The sequence below is a fragment of the Glycine max genome, chromosome 8 (assembly GCF_000004515.6).
Source record: "Glycine max cultivar Williams 82 chromosome 8, Glycine_max_v4.0, whole genome shotgun sequence".
Classification (NCBI taxonomy): domain Eukaryota; kingdom Viridiplantae; phylum Streptophyta; class Magnoliopsida; order Fabales; family Fabaceae; genus Glycine; species Glycine max.
Window position 1 is genome coordinate 1,239,088 of NC_038244.2, and position 20,837 is coordinate 1,259,924.

Below are 20,837 nucleotides of genomic sequence, written 5' to 3' on the forward strand. Positions count from 1 at the left end.
GTAAATGAAGTTGAAATACATGTCTAAATTAGTATCAGCCATGTACTTATTAAACTGTATTTATTTATTTTTATTGAAAAGTACAATTTTTAAATTTCAAACTTTAGCAGATGAGAGAAAACCATGGTTTCATCCCTGAACGATTCTGCAACCCACCCCATTTAGCTTGGAGCATGGATGCACCAAACTATAGGACCATAGATTTTGTCGATGTAGAAAATAAAAAATTTATAAAACAAGTTGAAGGCCACATCTTTTATTGGATGACAAGAATTAGAGAATATGGACAGTAAGGTTCATGAATCATGATAGACTGCAGTGTAATTGATATCTTAGAAAAAGATTAAAACAATTTGTCAAACAAAAGGAAAATAATGTCAAAGTTGGTAGTTGGTACCTCACCAAACTTTTCAAAAAATCTACAGGCGGGCCAAATTCATTTACAGAATGCAACCAACCATCTTTCTTAAAAAAATTGAAGAAAATAACAAAGTCATCAAAATTCCCTAGAAGAACTCTGCCACACCTCAACACATTGCTGATCCTTCCTAGTCAAGAACATGGTGCTCCCTCCAAAGGCCAAATTGGTAATCTTGGCCCCACCCATATCCCTGACTCTCCCCATCAAGTTCTTCTTGAAGATCCTCCCACTGCTGTTCCCAGACCCCATTACAACCTCCGACCATAACTCCACTTCACCACCCTTGGTGCAAAACACTTGATTCCCCTGCGTTTCAACCTTGCAACCAAACCCTTCCTTCTTCCCATTCAAAATTTTCCTTTTATTGTCTCCGAGACAAACCCACGCGTTCTCACCGCCGCTACTCAAATTCCGCAAGTCCACGTAGGATGCCTCCCCCGAATTCACCCCAACCTTAAAAATAACCGACAACGAATCACAAACCGCCACGTCAGCAAAACAATCTACCTTCTCAGAAACCTCCCAAACAACGTTGCCGGACCTAACATCCCACAACCGTATGTTCCCGTTCACGCCCGAGGGCCCACTGTGGGATCCAGAAGCCATTAGCAAATTATATCCCTCAATCCATTGCAACTTCGTCGCCGGAATCGCCGAATCGATGTTCGCGCCGAAGATCTCGTTGTGACTGATCTCCGTGACGGGTGTTAGGGTATGCAAATCGTAAACCATTATCGAATTCGAGTTTCTGCGGGAAGATTCGAAGCTCACGAACATGTTTTCCGGCGAGGATCCGATGGCTTGGACGGTGGAGCCGGATTTGGTGACGTTTTCCCAATTTATGGTTTCCCTGACGCGCCCCTTCTCGAGGTCGAGGATCTGGAGGCCGGAGAAGTCGTTGGCGCCGGCGGCGGCGAGGGCCGGCGAGAGGGCGAGGAGGGAATCCACGGCGGTAAATTGAGTCAGGACGGTGGATTTGCGGCGGAGGGACCAGTCGAAGGAGGTGATCTTGCTGCCGTGCGCGACGTGGAGGGCGCCGGAAGCGGTGGCGGCGAGGGCGGAGGGGGAATCGCGTCCGTTCAAGGGTAAAAGAAGCGATTTTTGGAGATTAAAAGGTTCCAATTGAGAAGGGTTGGAAAGGGAATTGACGAGGAGGGACTCGATGCCGTAGAATTTAGACTCGATGATTAGGTCTTGGAGATCGAAAGCTTTGGCCTTTGAGGGAAGGTTACCGGTTCTGAGAAGAGAGAGAAGGAGCGAGAAGAGTTCTGGGTCTCTGTCTACGAAGGGGGTGTGGAGTCCAGAAGATTCCGCCGCAATTCTGGAGAAGAAGGTTTTCGGACCCGCCGAGGTTAGTGTCTGTTTCGTGGTTTGGAACAGTTGGCCTCCCACGTCAATGGAAACTATGTTGGAATCTGGCTTCGGGAACCCAACTGGTTCGGAGCCGGCAAAAGGTGGCATTTTTCCTATGATTTCTTGTTTGTTATTTCTTCCGTCTGAGATTTGAAAACAAGAAAAGAGAGAAGAGAAAAGTTTGTGGTGTTGTAGCAGTGGTTGGGAAATGGGGGTTGTTGTGAGGATGAAGGGAAGTGAGAGGCTTTTATATATATAGGGAGTATTTGTGATCTGTGACAGGTGAGAAAAAGGGTGGTTTTGTTATGCCATGACCACGAGTGGAGGTTCTCTAGAAGGTGCAATGCACAAAAGTCTCGGGTTTGGTCAATGCAAGGTTGGTCCAGCCTTCTAGAGTATCATCAACAACGTGGTTTTCTTTTTCTCTTTCAAAAATTAGCCGGCCCAGATGGACCGCATTCAGAACATGAACCACATTCAGAATTGACTCAAATATTCAGACCATTGCGGCGAGTATCTTTCTACTTTCCTTGGGTATTGCCGCACGTTTTCTCTTTTTGCTGGGTCAAATTTGGTGCCCAAGTTTTCGATTATTATTGTTATTTGTGTTATCAAAGGGGCGAAATGAGACAGAGATAAGTTGCTATTTGACTGCAGAATGAATAATTTATAGATTTTTTTTTTGTAAATAATTATAGTCATATAGTCAGCAGATCGAATGTTACAAACTTATGTCATGAAGATGTATTAAAATATTGTAGAAACTAGAAATAAAAATTCTAGTATTAGTTTAGTCAGTATAATTAATAATAGTTGACAACTTATAGATTTTACTTTTTACTTAAACGGATAATAATTAGTTTACTAACAAGTATGACAAAATTAATAAATGTTTGGATCCTTTAATAAGTATATTGTATAGTTTAATTTTTAACCATGTATGTAGAGAATTTTTTTTGAGAAAAATACAATTCACTATTATACTTTTTATGCTTCGAAACAATTAGTTCCTTAGTTAAGATATATTCTTGATTGTATAGAAAAATAATAAAGTTTTTTTTAAGGAATTACTACTAGTTGCATTAAATAATTTAAAGATTGATACTTTGCTTATCATCTAAAAAAAACATTGATATTTTGCTTTGCTCAATAAATGTAAATATAAAATGTATTGGTCAAGCGTGCAAACAAGACCCAAAAAATGGAAACTTCTACGAAAAAAGGTAAGTTTTGTCTGGACTCTGGATAGTCGTGCTGGACTGGACCTGAAGTTGCTGATTTAGGACACTGAGGTAGGCGTTTTGGGCCTTTTACGTTCCAAAATTCAAGCTACTAAAATTATACAAAAAAAATAATTAAAAATGCAACTTTTTTTTTTACTGAAATTAAAAACGCAAGTTATAGGAGTGTGTACGATTTGGTCGTGTAAAATCAAACCAAATTCAATTTTTTTTTGTACAGTTTACAGTTTTTTGGTACAGAACCAAAGCAAATTTAAAATGTTTTTTTTTTACTGAAAAGAATTATTTTAAAATCGGTTTGCACTAATTCAAGATTAACTTTAAACAAATAAATTTTGTAAAAAAATGGATTTAGAAAACTGTTTAGTAGAAATCAGTTTCAAAGCCAAGATCGGTTTTAAAAGCCAGTTATAATTAAGTTATTTTAGGGTTTACGTTATTAGAGTTTTAGTGCAGTTTGGTTTGAATTAGTGTAACCGATTATTTTTTTCCAGTCCTTCAAGCTACTTATTTTTTTGTCAACAATTAGAAAACAACAGCTAAAAACAGGTATGATGTGTTATTTATACAACAGCTAACATTTTGGACAGCAGCACTTTTTTCTTTTTTTGGTAAAACAGAAGCACTTTTAATGCATCTCATATTTCTCTCTCTTGTATAATTTGGTGTATGAATTATTGTTAAATTGGAAGTATTATCAGACAATTTATCTTTTTCATTTCTCATTCACATTTTTTTTTCGTTAAGTTTTGTTGAACTTTGATGTACCCACAGAAAGTAAAATTGTTTATTTGAGGTAACATGTCTTTTACTTTAGAGCATGAGCATGATAGTCCAAAATGTGGGAATCTGTCTCCCAATTATTAGTGAGTTGGATCTGTCAATTCTACACTGAACTATGGCAAATTTGAACACTCGGAAAATTACTAACTCCTAAAGCGAAATCTAAGAAAACAACAAATGTTGCCAACATTGGTTGGATGTGTTGCAAATATTTTAAAAGTTTTTAATGTTTGAAATAGTCAAATAGAACAAGTCTGGTATCCACATTCACTTTTCAAGATACCTGTGAGCGAGAAGATTGAATTCCTTATTCCTCCCACGCACAAATTTGGACCAAGGTTCAAATTTGGTGTATCCAGATAATAAAAAGAATCATGATCTTCAGCCATATATATTATAATCGTCTTCATTAGTTAACAATAATGACAGTCAACTATATTACATATATAATATAAACATAGATGCTAAAAATGTACAGCTATTTCTAATCCAAACCTGGGAAAACTACAACACATAATAATTAATAAGCAAACTCACTATTTATTTTTTCGGGGCCATTGAGTTCAAAAAAGAACCCCATCACTGTGTTAGCCTTCCAAATCTTAATTTACTATGATTCTATATTATAGGATGTGTGCTGTTGGGTTCTGTCAAGCATCAAGGCACAAAATTAAAAATCAATGCCAAATAGATGAAGCCATATTGGTTAGCTGACACCAGGTTGAATCAATGGGAAAAAGGACCAATCCTTGGATGCCTCTCTCTCCTTCCCTGCAACTTTCTCATTAGCCCACCAGTCAGCAACTATATTGGGAGCAAGCGAATCTCCTCCATCTGCATTATCAAAATTGAATTCTTTAGCAGAAGAAAGTGTTAAGGACTGATCCTTCTCATGAACTGTTGTTGTTGCCTTTTCTCCACCCAAAGTGATTTCTTCCAGTGGTTGATCATTGTGAGCTTCTTTAACTACTTGTTTTTCATCGAGCACAGCTTCTACGGATTTTTCTTCTTTGTCAGTTGTTGGAGCATCATTTTTCAATTTTGACACCACATTAGTCCACACTGATGCTGCTGGCTTGTTTTCCAGAGATTTTAGCACTTTTTGGGCTGATAACTCAAAGGAAACTCTATGATTTATACTAATCTCATTGAGGCGATTATTGCTTGGATGTGGGGACATTTTGATCTCAGAAACCCAATGATTTGAAAGAAAAGCGGATTGAGTTGTGGACCTCGCAGCATCGGGTGTCAGAGACCCGGAACCATGGTTTGACTTCCGGTTTTCACAAGCAGAAAGTTTACTATCTAAGTTGAGAAGCTTGGGAGGGTCTGCTATCGGGAAATCAAGGATATGGGAGAAAGTGGCATTAAATTCAGAGTCAGGGAGTGGCGATGAGATGGTGGATCTTGGTGATATGAGTTGAGCAACTGGACTTCCAGGATGAAACTGATAGGATTGGAAGTCATAGTGAGATATTTGGAACCTCTGAAAGGTTTCAGCGTTCTTATTATTGGGGTCAAGTAGCTGAGCAAAAGGAACCTCGGGGGAAGAAGGAGTGGTGAAAGGTGGAGTGAAAGGAGCAGTGGATGAAGCCGAGAAAACCGGCGGTGAGACTAATTGGGTTTCATGGGCATAAGGGCCAATGGCAAAGATTGAGGCAGGGCCACCAGGAGACACACCAGTTGAGGGAGGTTCTGATTGAAAGAAAGATGCAGGAGATGAGGGAGGTGCCACAAAGGGAAGCGTTATACTAGGTGCTTGATTTGAACTAGCAGCAGGATCAGCTCCATTGCAGGTTGGTTCTGGAACTAGGACAGCATGCCCAATGCGCTTTCGGCTTTTTTGATATCCAAAACACCCAATTTTGCCCAACCAGCTCCCCCATCTTTTCTTCTGCAACCAAAAGTAGCTGACTTGAGTTTCAGTCACAGAACACATCACAAGTATTCATTCCCTTGATGCATTATAGTTAGTTGCATACAAAATGAAATACAATTCAGACCTTAATTTTAATATTGATAGACCCCAGATTGAATAAGAAACATACACAGTAGTTTTTACATCTTGAACATCCCTTCTTCCAGTGAAAAATGCAAGGAATCACATAAAAGTCACTTCTTTGGAAATTGATTCAGTAAGTAAAAGATTCATACAAGTATGAGGCGTCAGATTATCCAAAAGTGAGAGAGATTCAATACCCAAAAAATAAAAGGAAGACTATTTTGTTATTATCAGCAAAGTATGCATATAATGCTCTTATTGCTTTTCATTAAATTAATTCAGTAAGTAAAAAGTTCTGACTCCAAAGAGAAGACTTGCATAATTAAACAAAAATATATTCCCATATTATTACTACTAAATAATCAAGAAAACGACTGATATCAACTAAAAGCAGAAAGAGTGAGAAAACTGATGAGTTCGGACTTTACACGCTATGCTAATACCGAAGGCAAAAGACCAAGTAAGCACAGGAAAATCCTAACATTGTTCAATTAATTTTATTTTTTCTTTTTCACGAACTTACTATCTTTTGAAGACGAAAAGTTTGCTACTTTATTTGCAATCGTAGAAGGGGAAAAAAGAAAACGAAAAGATGTCTTCTTTTCGGAAAAGAGATAAATCAAATTATAAAATAAACTCGACCAAACAGTGCCCACGTTCAACACAAAATGATGGAATACATAAAATAACAAAAACCAAGGAAAAGAACTCCAAAGAACCAAAAGGCTAATAAAGGTCTAAAGCATCAAAATGATCCAAACCCCCCTCCAAAAAAAAAGATTATTTTTGGTTAATTATTTTCCAAAACTCTTGGGAAGAAAACAGAAATATGGTTAAACCTGGGTAGAAGGCTGGGAAACGCGGTTCTGGGCAGAGGCTATGGCAAAAGCAGCAGCGTTTATAGTATCTAAAGTGTTGTTGTTATCAGCTCTTCCATCATTTACATTAGTTCCTCGCATCTCTTTGAGCGATCAGAATAATAATCTTTTTAACGGAAAAATGGTGAGAGAGGAGCATAAAGGAGAATGAAATCTGAGTTTTTTTGTGTTGTTGAGGGCAGCGTGAGTTGCGTTGCCGAGAATTTTGTGTCGTGTTTTTGATTTTTGAGGTCAAACACGGCAATGACTTGCTCCTCATGTGATTAACCAAGACTCGGTTTGGCTTGCTTTATACTTTGTGCTTAATGTAATTATCAATGTCGCGCTACAGTATCGCCCATTTACCCAACTACCCTTCTTTGCCCGCACTAAACAATCTTTTAATTTTCAACAAGTCTTTGATTATGTCTAGAAGAAAATCGTCTCTCTAAAAGATAAATACCAAAAAAAAAAAAAACCCTCTTCTTGTATTTACATATAAATCATTGAACACGAGAAAAAAATATGTACTAATTAGTTTGTTACTTTTATGAGAAATATCTTAAAAGTTATGAGCTGTGAATTTTAATTAATTAATAGTATGAAATTCTTTTATACTGATGTTAGTATATATCATTAAAATTTTAGGAGACATTTGTTTTACATAAAAAAAATATTATTGGAGATGTTACTTTCAAGAATATCATATAAGATATCATTTTTCAATATTAAAAAAAATATATGCTTGATTGCATTCTAGTATTCTCTCACTCATGCGAATAGAATTAAGGGAAGATTAATGTGGTGTTTAGTTAATAAATGGTGTTGTTGGCAAGAGAGAGAGAGAGAGAAAAGAGGAGTGGTTGTTTCACGTGCACGTGTGCACAGCCATTTCTGGACGGCTTTCGTGCGCAGCACCATCCCACTGACAAACACCCTCTGGTGGGCCCCACCGCCATCTCTTCTTTTTATTTCTTCCCCTTTTACCACTTTGAAATAACTTGCACGTATGGCCAATCCCTCACTAATCCCTTTATATTTATTACTCGTCTATCAATGGGATAATATTCTTAATTCTTTCTCTCTGAAATTCATGCCCAAAAGATCTTTATTATGGACCCTAGCTCAAATCCTTTTTTCTCTCTTCTTTATCTTCATCATGCTTTTCTAAACCATCATTAGCCAAATGTTTAGTGTGTTTTATTGCGAAATTAGAAATATGATACTGAATTAATCTCCGTGGCTTTTTTATTAGGAGATTACAAATTTCTTTTATAGAGGTAATTTTGCTAAAACTAGATAGATTCATAATGTGTTTCTTTTAGTATTTAGTATAATTAATTTTTAAAAATGAAACTTGGGATCATTGGTTAAGTTTAAATAATTCTGTATTAGTTGATTTATAGGCTCTGGATCCAAATTCTATTAATTGTTCGGTTAATATGAGTTCTTAATTGAAGACACTTGTTACACAAATAAAAAAAATATAAGTATCTTATTGTTTGAAAAGGTGTAAAAAAATTAAAAATTTTAAATGATTGAGACAGTTCAATAATGTATTTAAAAAAAAAATTCTTAATATGCTGTCTACGAGGTTGAAATTTTGCTGTGTTGTTCAACTAACGTGATTGAAAAATACCAAGCATAAAACAACTCCCCAATATTGGAACCTGGCCAAATTAAACAAAAAGCCTCATTTCTAGAACTCTAGTTCTTTCAGGCCAGTCTAGTAATGCCACGAAGCATGACCCTGACTTGTATTTCATTTTCAATTTTCAATTAACAATTTTTTTTTCTCATGGATAGGAAATAGGAGCGCAATAGACATCCTGATCCTGTGTGTTTTGCTTAATTAGTTGTCTTAATTTTTAGTTCTCCATCTTATGCGTCAACAAGAGCTCAGAGGAAAATAAACAGGAAATAAAAATTACTAGAAGGGAATTATATATCTCGAGAAACAAACATGATCAATGAACAATGAATGATTTACCTAAACTCTGTAGAAGACAATTATGGCCTTAAATCGGTTAAGAACAAAACCCCACCTACCAAGCCATGTCAATCTAGACTTTGATAAAATCATAAAACTACTTATAGCATTACAAATGCTTGAGAAACAGTGGGCTCACTGTTAGGTTTGTGACAAAAAGCCGAAGCTATAACATGTGACTGTTGTTTTGGCCTCCCCAAAAAGCAATCGTAAGCTTTCTAATTATTACCCTATGTCTACATGCTGTTCACTTGATACAGTACATTTTCACTGATTAATAGCCATGGCATTCCTGAATTGCAGGCTTTCTTTATTTTCAAACTTAGAGATAAGTTTTGCTAGAGTCAAACAAATTATGTCACTCATGTTTTAGTACGAGTATCACAATTTCATGCTAGTTCAATTATTTTTTTATCACATTTCTTCATGTATTCAGAACTTCATTTCTAATGAAATGATATGAGCTATTTGTTTTTTTAAAATAATAAAATATTGCTTTTTGTCTTTTTAAACAAAAAGAACACTTATAAAAGGAATCAAAGTATTTTCTTTTTCTTTTTTTCGTCTTCTTATTCCGGGTAATTATTTTTCCCTATAATTTGATTGTAAGACTACACTTTTGATAGGAAGAAAATTGTGAAGCTATGCGGCCTAGCTTGTGATCTGTTGATGCTATGAAAGATGCTGATTGGCAATTTCCAAGCTATGTAGCCTAGCTAAATGGAATTAAGCAACTCAATCTTGATTGCAAAAGAAATTGTTTCATCCTCTTTCCACTAAATTTCCGAAAGAGTCCTTTTGCTGGTTGTTGCTATGATATGAGGAAGAAAGCTTGTAATAAGTGGGGTAGGAATAATAATAAAAGTCATAGATTCTTTTCCCTTTTGCATGTATCCTAGGGCAACTGAAAAGTAATCAAACTGAAGACTTTTGAGGCGATAATTAATCTAGGTTTAGATAGCAATCTTGTTCGATAACCGGGGACACCTTTTTCATCATTGGACAAGTAGTAGTAAGCGTCACTAGCGATAATATCAAACGTATCATGGCATTGTGATTGTGCTACTTAATTTTCTATATGACCCCACCCTTTTTGTTTGACTTATGCGAATGCAAACAAAGCGTTAGAAATATGATTTTCAGGCCTTGATACAAGCACAAGGTGTACGATACATACAAAACAAAATCTTAGCATATGACACCCTTTTGGTTAGCTAACCAGATTTCCCGTTGGTAATTTAAGGCCAAACAGTCTTGAATGAAGAAATTAATAGTACAATTAAGAAGCCGAAAAATAGTATGGGAATTTAATTTACGCTTAAATAATATTAAAAGGCGGAAAATAGAGTTCGGAAATTTAAGTTTTTTATAAAGAGGGAAAAAAATGAAGAATAATTAGTGACTATTCTGTATAATTAGTACAGAACAAAATTCTTGAAAGAAAGTTTGAGTGAGGCTCAACAATTCTGCCCTAAAAGGAAGGGTAGAAATTAATACCCTAACCGGTGCATTAGAATAACACAAGAAAATCTCTTTAAAAAAAAAAAAAGAATAACACTAGGAAACAATTCGGTGTGCTTTTATAAAACGGAGCGTTCAATGAACCGCTGATTAAAAGCATCGGTCTCACATACGAATCAAAATGTCATATTTTATAAACAGTTCAAACTTATTATCAATCCTCCAATTATTATTTTTTGGGACCCTAGGTTAAACACACAGGTAAGGTGGTTGGGTTTGGCTGTAAAAGACACTTAAACATAAGTCCTGCAGGTTCTTGCTCAACAGCAATAATCCGTTATGGCATGCGACCATGACACGCACACTACATGGAATTGTGGATAATAGCCCACAGCTTCACTTTTGATTATCCATCTACATATTGCAATATTGGATTTTCTTTTCTTGAATTCAGGATACCTTTCGATCGAGAGAGTCAAAGACTAATCTATTGATTACATTATATAAATACAGACATGGTATTGGTATTGGGTAAAAGGTACGAAGTATGATATTTTTCAAAAATCTAAGGTACATATACATATTGTATAATGATAAAATAATACAAATAAACCTAATATATAACATAAAAGAAGAATAAATTAAATTCTCCAACATGACAAAAAAAAAATCTCGCAATAAAAACACTAATACATAGAGAATTTAATTAATAGTTTTGAACTATCAATATAAAAAAATTACATTGCCAATCATTAAAATGAACTACCTTATAAGATTATTTTCTCAAAACATAAATGCTAGAAGTATAGCTAGTTTATGAAGAGAACGAATAGTAACTTTTTAGAATGTCAATCCTTTTAAATTAGTGAAAATAGCGTGAAAAGGAAACTAGATATGGTGATTTTTTTTTTACTTCAAATCTATTCCTTACCCTTCGCCGTTTCTCTCTCTTTTTGTTTACTGTTTCTCTGTTTCTTAACCCCCATGTTTCAAACCACTACATATCAATTTACTCCTATAATGCGTAAACGGCGTCTTTTATATGCACCCATCAGTACATTCCACGAAACACAAATAAGTCAATTTTTTAAATTTATTTATCCATCTTTTTATCTATCCATCTATTATTATTATTATTATTAAAAATGAAAAACTGAAGTTCCGTCACGAGGACAAAGCATCTATTACAAAATGTTTTACATTTTTTATCCAAATAATAAATGCAGAAATAAATCTCTTTTCAAACATAACTTTTTTTTTAAATTAACTTACTATGTAAAAGCTTTTTTTTTTCCAACTGCTCCATACGTTTCGTAGCAAAAACTCATTTCCTCTAAATCCAAACATTTTAAAACATGACTTATCTTCTCTTCTCTATCTCTTCAACTTACCCCTCCCCTCTCGAACATTTTCTTCTTTAGTTTTAAAAATAATTCTCAACTATTTTATAGTTAAAAAAAAAAATCAAACGCACTCATATTTCCTTGTCAAATTATCAATAAAACCAAAAATAAAAAACGGTATAACAAACGAATATCCACTGAATCACATTTTAAAGTTACGTAGATAAACTAGTTCAGCTTTTATTGCATAACGCCCTACACATCCTTGGGAAAAAGATAAAGAAATCACCCCGAGTTAAGACATGGATGCAAAAAGAGAGCTACCCATTGTGGCGCCAAAGCTTTGCAAAAGATATTGGGATCGTTGCTGCAATTGCTTTCGCCACTAACACATCATGGCAGTTTTTCATACGCCATTAACACTTTTAGGCAGCTAAGCTTTTCGAAGCTATCTCAAACACATTCTCCGATAGTCCATTAGTAGACATGATCCTCTCCAACTGCGCCTGCAAAACAACAGTCTTTTCAGCAAAACTGATAACCAACACTGACATTTTTTAATTCAATAACCTAATAGAGCGTTTGATTTCATGTTAGATTATCCCAAAAAAAAATCAGTTAAAAATAGCTAACATGATTTTCGGTAGATATTCGCGTGTTTTTTTTGTTCAACGTTGAGAAATTGATTGAGTTGAAGAAAAATTATATGTAATTTTTCCTTGGAAATTATTTTTAGTGACTTCTACAATTAACTTATTTTTAGAATCAAAACATTCAAACATATATTCATCATTTCAAAATCAATTCAACAAACGCTCACCCAAACTAAATGAGAGCGACCAAATAATAATAAGTCTATTAATTACCTTTGCAAGCTTTTGTCTGTCTTCATCATAACGCCTCCATCTTGAGAAGGCTGACACCATTCTCGAGGCTACCTACATCCATCCAAACCAAAAAGATGTCATATACGTAACTACACAAGGATCATGTAGTAACAATACACACAGACGAAGGAATCTATAATATAAAGAGGCTAATGCAAAATGACCTGAGGATTTAGCTTGTCAAGTTGCAGCACAATCTCTCCCAAAAACTTGTAGCCTGACCCATCCTTTGCATGAAAGTTCACCGGAGACCCACAGAAACCTCCAATGAGAGAGTACACTTTGTTGGGATTGCGCAGATCAAATGCTGGGTGGCTTAACAGTTTCCGCACATTCTCAACATTACCAGGAATGTCAGACATTGCTTGAAGAGCAAACCATTTGTTCACCACCTGGAAAGGAAGGGGAAGTATAAAATAATAAAATAATAATCCAAAAGACTCCTACTGTGGGATAGCATAAGGTGTAGGGAGGAAGAACTTCTAAAATTAAACTGAACAACTGCGCACATACATGTGAGACAAACATGAGAGACTAAATAGCCGTCAGCCGGGCCAAAAACAGAAAAGATTAAGCAAAGTTAGAGCAGGTATAAGAAGGAAGCATGCTCGCCATAGATAGTATCAGTGAAGGAAGCACTGTGCTCTTCTTAGATAAGAGTAGGGAAATTGTTATCAAATGGCATCTTCAATTGAATCCAGTCTACCATCAACATATGACGTAAAGTATAACATAGGATATATTGACAGAGAATGGATATGGAGACATGCCCAACATCAAAAGAATAATTCCAAAACCAAAGTCTTAGAGACAGAAATTTACCAAGAAATCATGCTGCCACTTGCCATAAAAGTCATCAAGAACATCATCACGGGTTTTACCAGGGTTCTGAGCTATGGCAGCCAAGGCAGCAAACTGCTCAGTCATATTTGTAGCAGTTTTATACTCATGCAACACAAGATCGGTGAATTCTTTTTCCTCAAGGCATCCAAGATAAGCTATAAAAAAAAAGAAAGAAAGAAAAAATGAGCTTGCTACCACCATGCATAAATTTTTATTTTTTTTTTGCACGGCAAAAATCAATATATTATATATTATAAATGAAATTCAATACTAGGTGTACTGAAGATACAAAGAAAAAGGCAAGATAGTTACAATGTGGACCCCACTAGGAGGAACCGAAAGCAACCCACAGAATAATACAAACCCATCCCCTCTAGGAAAAAACATCCTTTAAATTGGTTGACCAGAAGTTAAAGTGCAGTTGGGAGTCCTTCTCTACACATTTTAGCCAAGACCAAGTGTGGAACAAGGTATCATCCATAACCTTTTCAGGAACAAGGTACCACCATGCATAATGTATCTTAGTGGAATGGATTTAGTACAATTGATATCTTAGTTAAAAGATGGACAAAAGTCTTGTTCAGTATCAATTGATGAATTGGCCTGTCAAGTAGGAAAAAGTATGCAACAAAGATGTATTATACCAAGAGCAACATTCTTCAGAGCACGCCTGGCCAAGTTTGAGTGATTGAAGACATATTCTTCTGAGCTCCTGTTATTTTCCACCTGAAAAAAAGGTGAATATTGAGGAGATTCATACAATGAAGAAGATACTTAATAATTGCATACAGCTTCAGACAACAGGTCATACTGTGCTGAGGAACTCTGATCTCAGTTCACTTGCAAGCTGCTTCCTGATGAAAGTCCGAACAGTATGAACAGCATCAGGATCTGCAACCCCCATCATATCCATTATTTCTCCCTCACCAGGCAAAGTTATTGCCTTTGCCACAAACTCCTAGATGATAAAAGAGCATAGAGTACAATAAATGAAATCATATGATAAAACCCACCAACAAAATGGATAATCTTGAGGAAAACTGAAGCATACTTTGTCCAGACTTGAGTCACATAAAATACGTTTGAACCCTTGAACAAAATTGGAATTTAAAACCAATGGTTTGTTACGTTGCAAATCATCCACTAAGTTAAGCATCAACTTCCGTGCCAAAACTTGTCCAGCCTCCCAACTGAATCACCATTTAAATAAGCCAGTGAATAAATTCACATTAAGCTATCAAATCAAAAAGAATAAATTGCAATTTTGAAGAAGACAAACCGGTTGAATTCATCGGAATCATTGGCTAGTAAGAAAAACAGGTCGCTATCAGTGAGATCAGATTCCAGACGAATAGGAGCACTGTATCCTCTTAACAAAGAAGGAACAGGCCTTTCAAATATATCGGTGAATACAAACTCTTCCTCTTTCTGCAGCAGATACAAATAAAATTATCCGTTAGTTATGAATACAAAAAGGCCATACCAAGCTCTGCATCTTATTTTATTTCAACAATTTATGTTACGCAATATTAGGTAGATAGATGGATGATTTATTACACAATTGATAACTTGGTCTTAAAATTACAGACACCCTTTTTCTTCAAATCAATTATTTGACATGGATGCTCACACTTTGTAATATGAGACAAATGATACTTTTATTTTGATAACAGAGAGAAGAGACCTTTTAACATGTTTCAGACACCATTTTTCTTCAACTCAATAATTTGACAGTGATGCCCATACTTAGTAATATGAGACAAACCATACTTTTATTTTGTAGTATATCTGTTATCATAATAACAATATGTTCATATTTTAAACCATACTTTTATTTTGTAGTATATCTGTTATCATAATAACAATATGTTCATATTTTAACTACATAGATCAAATAGAAACATGAGATAGAAATGCATATCAAAAAGAAATTCTAAACAACCTTGGTCACTCTAAGGACTGTAGTGCAGACTGATTGATCATTGCTTGAAACAGATTGCATAGTACCATTATGGTAAACAGTTGAAAGAGGAATGTCCTTTCCCATGGAATCAAGCAAACCCACTGCAACAGGAATGAATGTGGGTTCCTTAACTGATTGCCCTGGGGTTGGTGGTATATCTTGACTGCAAAAAATGTCCCCATCAAACATATTAAAGACAGTCAAAGAAAAATTTAAAAAGGAGAAATGAAAGTTGGTGCTTGTATACCTAAATTTTAAAGAAAAAGTATGTGCTTCTGGATTATAAGAAGTATTTACTATGACAACAGGGGTCCCAGCTTGAGAATACCTGCATATTAGTTGAACAGTTAATACAAAATGAGCAGAAAAATGCAGGGAAAAAGAAGGAAAAAAATACAAACCATAGCAAGAAATTTGCAAAATCTGCATCATTTGCATCTCGCATGGCGGCAAAAAAATCTTCACATGTTACAGCTTGGCCATCATGTCTCTTAAAATAAAGATCCATGCCCTGAAATCCAGGGAGTTTGTAAGATTGAATCCTAAATTAAGCAGTATAACATTGCAGTTAACAAGGTAGTTATAGGGGCATTGGATAAACATCCTTACTTTTCGGAACCCTTGACTTCCTAGCAAGGTTTTGTACATTCTCACAACTTCAGCCCCCTGATACATACGATCATAAGAACAAACTTCTAGAGAGACAAATGGACATGAAGGGATTGAAAATTATAGGGGTAACTGTCAAACCTTTTCGTAGACCTGCAGAAAAGAAAGATATCATTATAAACAATTCAAGAGCTTGAGAGAAAGAATGGAACAAAACTGGAGGTTGAGTGTCACAAATGTGAAACATACCGTAACTGTATTTTGACATTGACAATGGCCACATCAGAAATTAATCCACAGAAGGTTGACAAAATGATAGATAAATCAGTAGAGCACTATAAATTCTTACATAATAGGTAATACAGTAAAATTTTCAAATATGATATTGATTCAATTAAAGCTATAAAAATAAGGCTTGCCTGTGTAGAAGTTGTCCATCTGTCAAAGAGTAAAAAATATATAAATACAAACTTAGAAGCACATTTATTAAGGAGAATGGGGAACAAATATATTTTTGGAGACAAATGGTGAGACAAAATGATTTTCAAATTCTAACCTTGATGTAAGAGTGTGGTCGCACTGGATGGGCCATAGGACCTGCATCCTGGAAAATCAGTATAAAAGTATCAGAATACTACCTGACAATGACATCATGATAATTCTATATTAAAAGAATAGTAAATAAGATAAATTGTAGTAACCTGTAAAACTTACAAAAGATCATCAAAACGGAAAAAGGAAAAGAAAATAACCTGTGGAAACTGGTAATTTCTAAGTTTTGAAACATCAGCAATCCGCTTTACAGTACAACTTCCCATGTCAGATGAAAATTCCTGTCAATAGTTAATGCAACTTGTTACATTAAAAAAACTAGATGGAACAAAAGTAATGTGATGTCTAAATTGAAACATAGGAAACGGGTAAAAAGGCTGTGCCTGATCACGAAAAACAGTGAGACCTTCCTTCAGGCTAAGCTGGAACCAGTCGCGACATGTCACTCTGATATTAATAAATAAAGGCTAAATTCAAATTTTAACATACCCATGGCAACGGAAAAATATAGACATACAAACAACAAATGTGCTGCCAAACTCAGGTTTATGATATGTCAAATAGAAATCCAAAAGTGAACTATAACTAGGTAGAAAAAATTTTAGAACATTATACGAGTGGGAATAAAAGCATGTAAAATCCTTAGTTTGAAAGCATAACATGATCAATGGTATGTAACACCACCTGTTGCCAGTCCAGTTGTGGAAATACTGCATAACAGACAAGAAATAAGCTCTAGTCACAATCAAGAAAACATAAAGAAATTTAGTTTTAGAAAAGTAACTCTTTAAAAATTCTAATATATGATAATTAGAACCTCATGGCCAATAACTCCCAATATTGCAGCATAGTCTGCATCAGTAGCAGTTTCTGGAGAGGCCAATACAAGCTTTGAATTGAAAATCTGCAAACAAGAAAAATAAATTATAAATGTCAGAATTGAACACAGATAGCCAACAAAGACAAGCTCACAAGAAGGAAACCTACATTCAAGCTCTTGTTTTCCATGGCTCCCCTGTACAATACAAAAAAAGTACACCATATTACTTTTCTGCACCCTAATCCTTTCATGGTATCTTGTCTCATCTCATAATATACAAAGGCACAATGTATCCAGGGTCACATGATTGAAATCTCAAAAAAAAGAAAAAGATAGATGAAAATTACATGTTAAAATCTGGGACAGCAACAACATTGAAGAGATCCAGGTCATATTCAAGTCCAAAAACCTGTTCAGAAAGCATATTATGACAAGACAGCAAAATTCAGAATTCAAACCAATGTATATTGCAATCAAAGTAACCCATCTGATCAAATGAATTTAAAACTATATAAGGACTGACATCTTCATCCCACTTCATAGCTGCTTTCAGAGAATACATAGCATGTGCAGTCTTAGGTACATCATCTGCAGGTGTCCATATCCTAAGGGACACCTTCCTCCCTGAACGGGTAACAAATGTGTCATCTCTGCTCTGCAATTGCCCGGCAACCAAGGCAAACAGATAAGAAGGTTTCTTGAAGGGGTCCTCCCAAACAGCATAATGCCTGCCATCCTGCAGTAAAACATAAATAACATCCATGAACAGTATAGTAACCATCTAGATGGTCTTCACTACTATGCATTTCAAGAAAACATTACCTCTAAGTCACCTTGTTCAGCTAGGTTTCCATTAGACAATAACACTGGATACAGTGATTTATCTGCCTCGATGCGAACTGTATATTTTGCCATTATATCAGGTCGATCCTGTTGGATGATAGGATTCCATTAATTTTATGTGGGAATTTATTGTTATAATATAAACATATAGAACAGGTTAGCATATCGATTGCCTTAAAATGACAACCTGAAAAAATGTAATTTTACGGAAGCCTTCAGCCTCACATTGAGTACAGAAATTCCCAGATGATTTGTAAAGTCCCTACAGGAAATCAAATCCATAGTAAACACAACCTCCCCCTCAAACACAAAATCAGGTTGACAGAAGTGGAAAAGTAGCAATACAAGGAAGAAACACTCCTCAACAAGGAGAAATCTCATTTACCTCTAATGATGTGTTTTTCTGTGGACAAATATCTGTAACAATTTCAAGATCATATTTACCACTAGGAGGTGATTGGATTGTGAGATGGCGTGCATCCAAATGATAATCTTCCTCCTATAGATAAACATAACAGAATGAATTAAAAATAATGTTACACAACTACACAAGTAACACACCAATCTAAACTTAAACCACCCATCATCGCTACCAATATTGTGTGTTCCTGAAAGTAAACACAGCACCTAAGGTTTTAATTAGGAAGCACCAATATTATGTTCATAACATATAACATATTAAAATCAGCTTCTGAATCTAAATTTCCTTGTCTAAAAAACTAGCAAGATAGGAAAGAAATTCTTTTGGTGATTGATTGTGTTAAAAGTAGCCATGACAGTGGATATCAGCCAACTCAAAAAAAGTATAGCATACAATATACCTTCAAAGCCTTGCCATTCAGGTGAATTGAAACTAAAGATAAGTCCTGTCCATCTAAAACTAGTGGGGGAGTAGAACCTGTTACACAAAATAGACCAATTAGAAGTAAAAGGAAAATAAATATTCAAAGTGGTAAATTATTTGGATATTGATGCTGCATATATTTCAGACTTTAAGTAGATTTTCCAAGATCAAATAAGGAACCATACCTTCAATGCGAGGATACACAGCAATTTTAGAACTAACTATGGTCTTCTCCTCTCCCAAGGTAAATTTCAGATCTACCTGTAATAGTTCCATGCAACACATGAACAGAAAAACAATAAATTTTTAAAAGTAGCAACAACCTGAATGAAACATAATTTAAAAATCACTGTAAACTTACAGTGTCAAAGTAGTAATCAGGCATCTTGTAATCCTTTAAGAATATTTCCCTTGGTGTCTCCATTTTGGATTCTTCAACTTGCTTTGGTGAATCCTCTGTGGCAACTGAACAAAGTAGTCTCCTACTTACTTGCTTGACCCTCTGGAACAGAATACAGGAACATACAAGATCAGATAATTAAACAAGCAACTGTACATAATTGGCCTGAAAGAGTCCAAGAACATACAGAAAACAAGAACATCTTTAAACATGCGACTAGATAAACAACAAAGAATGAAACTCAAACACAAATTAAACTTACTGATAGTGAAGAATATAATGGGCAATACTTCTTTCGGAAATTGACCTGTAAAAGCCACGTCAACAGTTTATTACATTCACAAGACAACATTTAATGATAAAATTATATTTTTTCAAAGATCCTATTCGTAGTATACAGAAGTGCAAAAAAAGGAAAGAAACCTCTGAAGCAAGGAAATGCTTGAATCTGATGCTCCTTCTTGCTGTATTCTGAAAATAACAAACACTGCAATTAACCTGAAGTTGCAAAGAAAAAGGTATTAATCATCACAGTCCACAATGAGCAAGCAATTTGAAAAGACTAAGTGATATGGCAACATTCAACATGTTAGTCCCAATACAAAATTTTAAACAAAATAAATAAAACAAAGGATTCTATATATCCGCGGTGTATCTAGTAAGAAAGCCATTTTATAAGAGTGAGAAGAGCAAAATTGGGTCATACATCCATACATGGATAGTCAAAATTAAAAGTTTTTTTAAAGTAACAAGATCATTTAAAAAACTCCCCAACTTTCTAAAAAACTTACATGCCTTGTATGTTTTAATCTTGATCACTTATAGTAAAATATAATGATCGGTATTTGTTTCTCTCACTCTCATTTGATATGTGCATGCGTATGCCTATACACCATTTCTCATTCACAAATAGTATAATGCAAAAGTGTAGGAAATAACAAAGCGCGCACACACACACACTCACAAAAGTTAGTAAGAAAGACAGTCCCAGTAGAACAATGTCAAAAGCAGGAACAGAACATGAGTTTCTATGGCAAAAAATCCATTTCTCTCAAGATTTTGTGTTAAATCCAGAAACATGCAACGCACATGGAGGCATGGTGGTGGTGGAGACACAAAATTTAAAAAAAAAAAGGTGAAAATGTGTATGTATGGATAATCACAGGAGCAGGGGAGATCAAACCCAGAAGAGTGTTCCTCGAAAAGGTCAGTGTCTTCGATGGAAGAACGAACCGAGCCATTTATCGCGAACCCCTAATTGAGAGAGCTATCGATTTCCACAAAAACAAAAACACAACGCAGAAACAAAGAAACCTTTAAACCCTAGACCAGCGTCGGTTCTCGTTCTTATAAGCGAATGGGGATAAGAAGGGGTAATTTCGAATTATGTTATGGACATGAAAATTCACTAATAAAATAAAATAAAAAATGGAAAGGGATTGGATAAATTAGATGCAAAAAAATCATGTACAAATAAAAATAAATAAATAAATGGATAAAAAAATGTTGATCCATAGAAGAATTGATGTTTGAGCTTCACCTCACCTGGTTTGGCGACGAAGTGCAGTGAACGGCGAGAGAGACAAAGACGGAACGAGAATAAATAGAGACTGGAGTGGAAGATA

General features: G+C 35.2%; 3 protein-coding genes across 8 annotated transcripts; all 3 read right to left on the bottom strand.

Annotated features, from left to right (window-relative positions):
- Positions 1–295: 295 nt before the first annotated feature.
- Positions 296–2,584, bottom strand: LOC100797171 (BTB/POZ domain-containing protein At5g41330). Its single transcript, XM_003532800.5, has one exon. The coding sequence runs from the start codon at positions 1,880–1,882 to the stop codon at positions 497–499; it is 1,386 nt and encodes a 461-aa protein (XP_003532848.1). The 5' UTR covers positions 1,883–2,584; the 3' UTR covers positions 296–496.
- A 1,637-nt stretch (positions 2,585–4,221) lies between these two features.
- Positions 4,222–6,959, bottom strand: LOC100814955 (uncharacterized). Its single transcript, XM_003532368.4, has 2 exons — positions 6,640–6,959; positions 4,222–5,692 (listed from the first exon to the last, which is right to left on the bottom strand). Exons 1-2 carry the CDS (start codon positions 6,757–6,759, stop codon positions 4,505–4,507), a joined length of 1,308 nt encoding a protein of 435 aa, XP_003532416.1. The 5' UTR covers positions 6,760–6,959; the 3' UTR covers positions 4,222–4,504.
- A 4,672-nt stretch (positions 6,960–11,631) lies between these two features.
- LOC100803548 (puromycin-sensitive aminopeptidase) lies at positions 11,632–20,837 on the bottom strand. Of its 6 annotated transcripts, none has more exons than XM_041017880.1 (32): positions 20,758–20,837; positions 19,636–19,710; positions 19,475–19,519; positions 19,174–19,314; positions 18,998–19,073; positions 18,790–18,866; positions 18,354–18,467; positions 18,156–18,230; positions 17,948–18,055; positions 17,649–17,861; positions 17,473–17,534; positions 17,293–17,320; positions 17,123–17,209; positions 16,990–17,015; positions 16,689–16,752; positions 16,506–16,586; positions 16,310–16,357; positions 16,173–16,191; positions 16,003–16,007; positions 15,895–15,906; positions 15,754–15,810; positions 15,546–15,655; positions 15,392–15,472; positions 15,124–15,307; positions 14,461–14,609; positions 14,233–14,371; positions 13,993–14,139; positions 13,826–13,907; positions 13,161–13,336; positions 12,503–12,730; positions 12,318–12,389; positions 11,632–11,957 (listed from the first exon to the last, which is right to left on the bottom strand). In XM_041017880.1, exons 4-32 carry the CDS (start codon positions 19,234–19,236, stop codon positions 11,877–11,879), a joined length of 2,664 nt encoding a protein of 887 aa, XP_040873814.1. In that variant the 5' UTR covers positions 19,237–19,314; positions 19,475–19,519; positions 19,636–19,710; positions 20,758–20,837; the 3' UTR covers positions 11,632–11,876. The 6 variants fall into 6 exon arrangements, with proteins under 6 accessions (XP_040873814.1, XP_040873816.1, XP_040873817.1 ...); XM_041017882.1 differs by having other exon boundaries at positions 20,753–20,810; XM_041017883.1 differs by having other exon boundaries at positions 19,636–19,683; positions 20,758–20,786.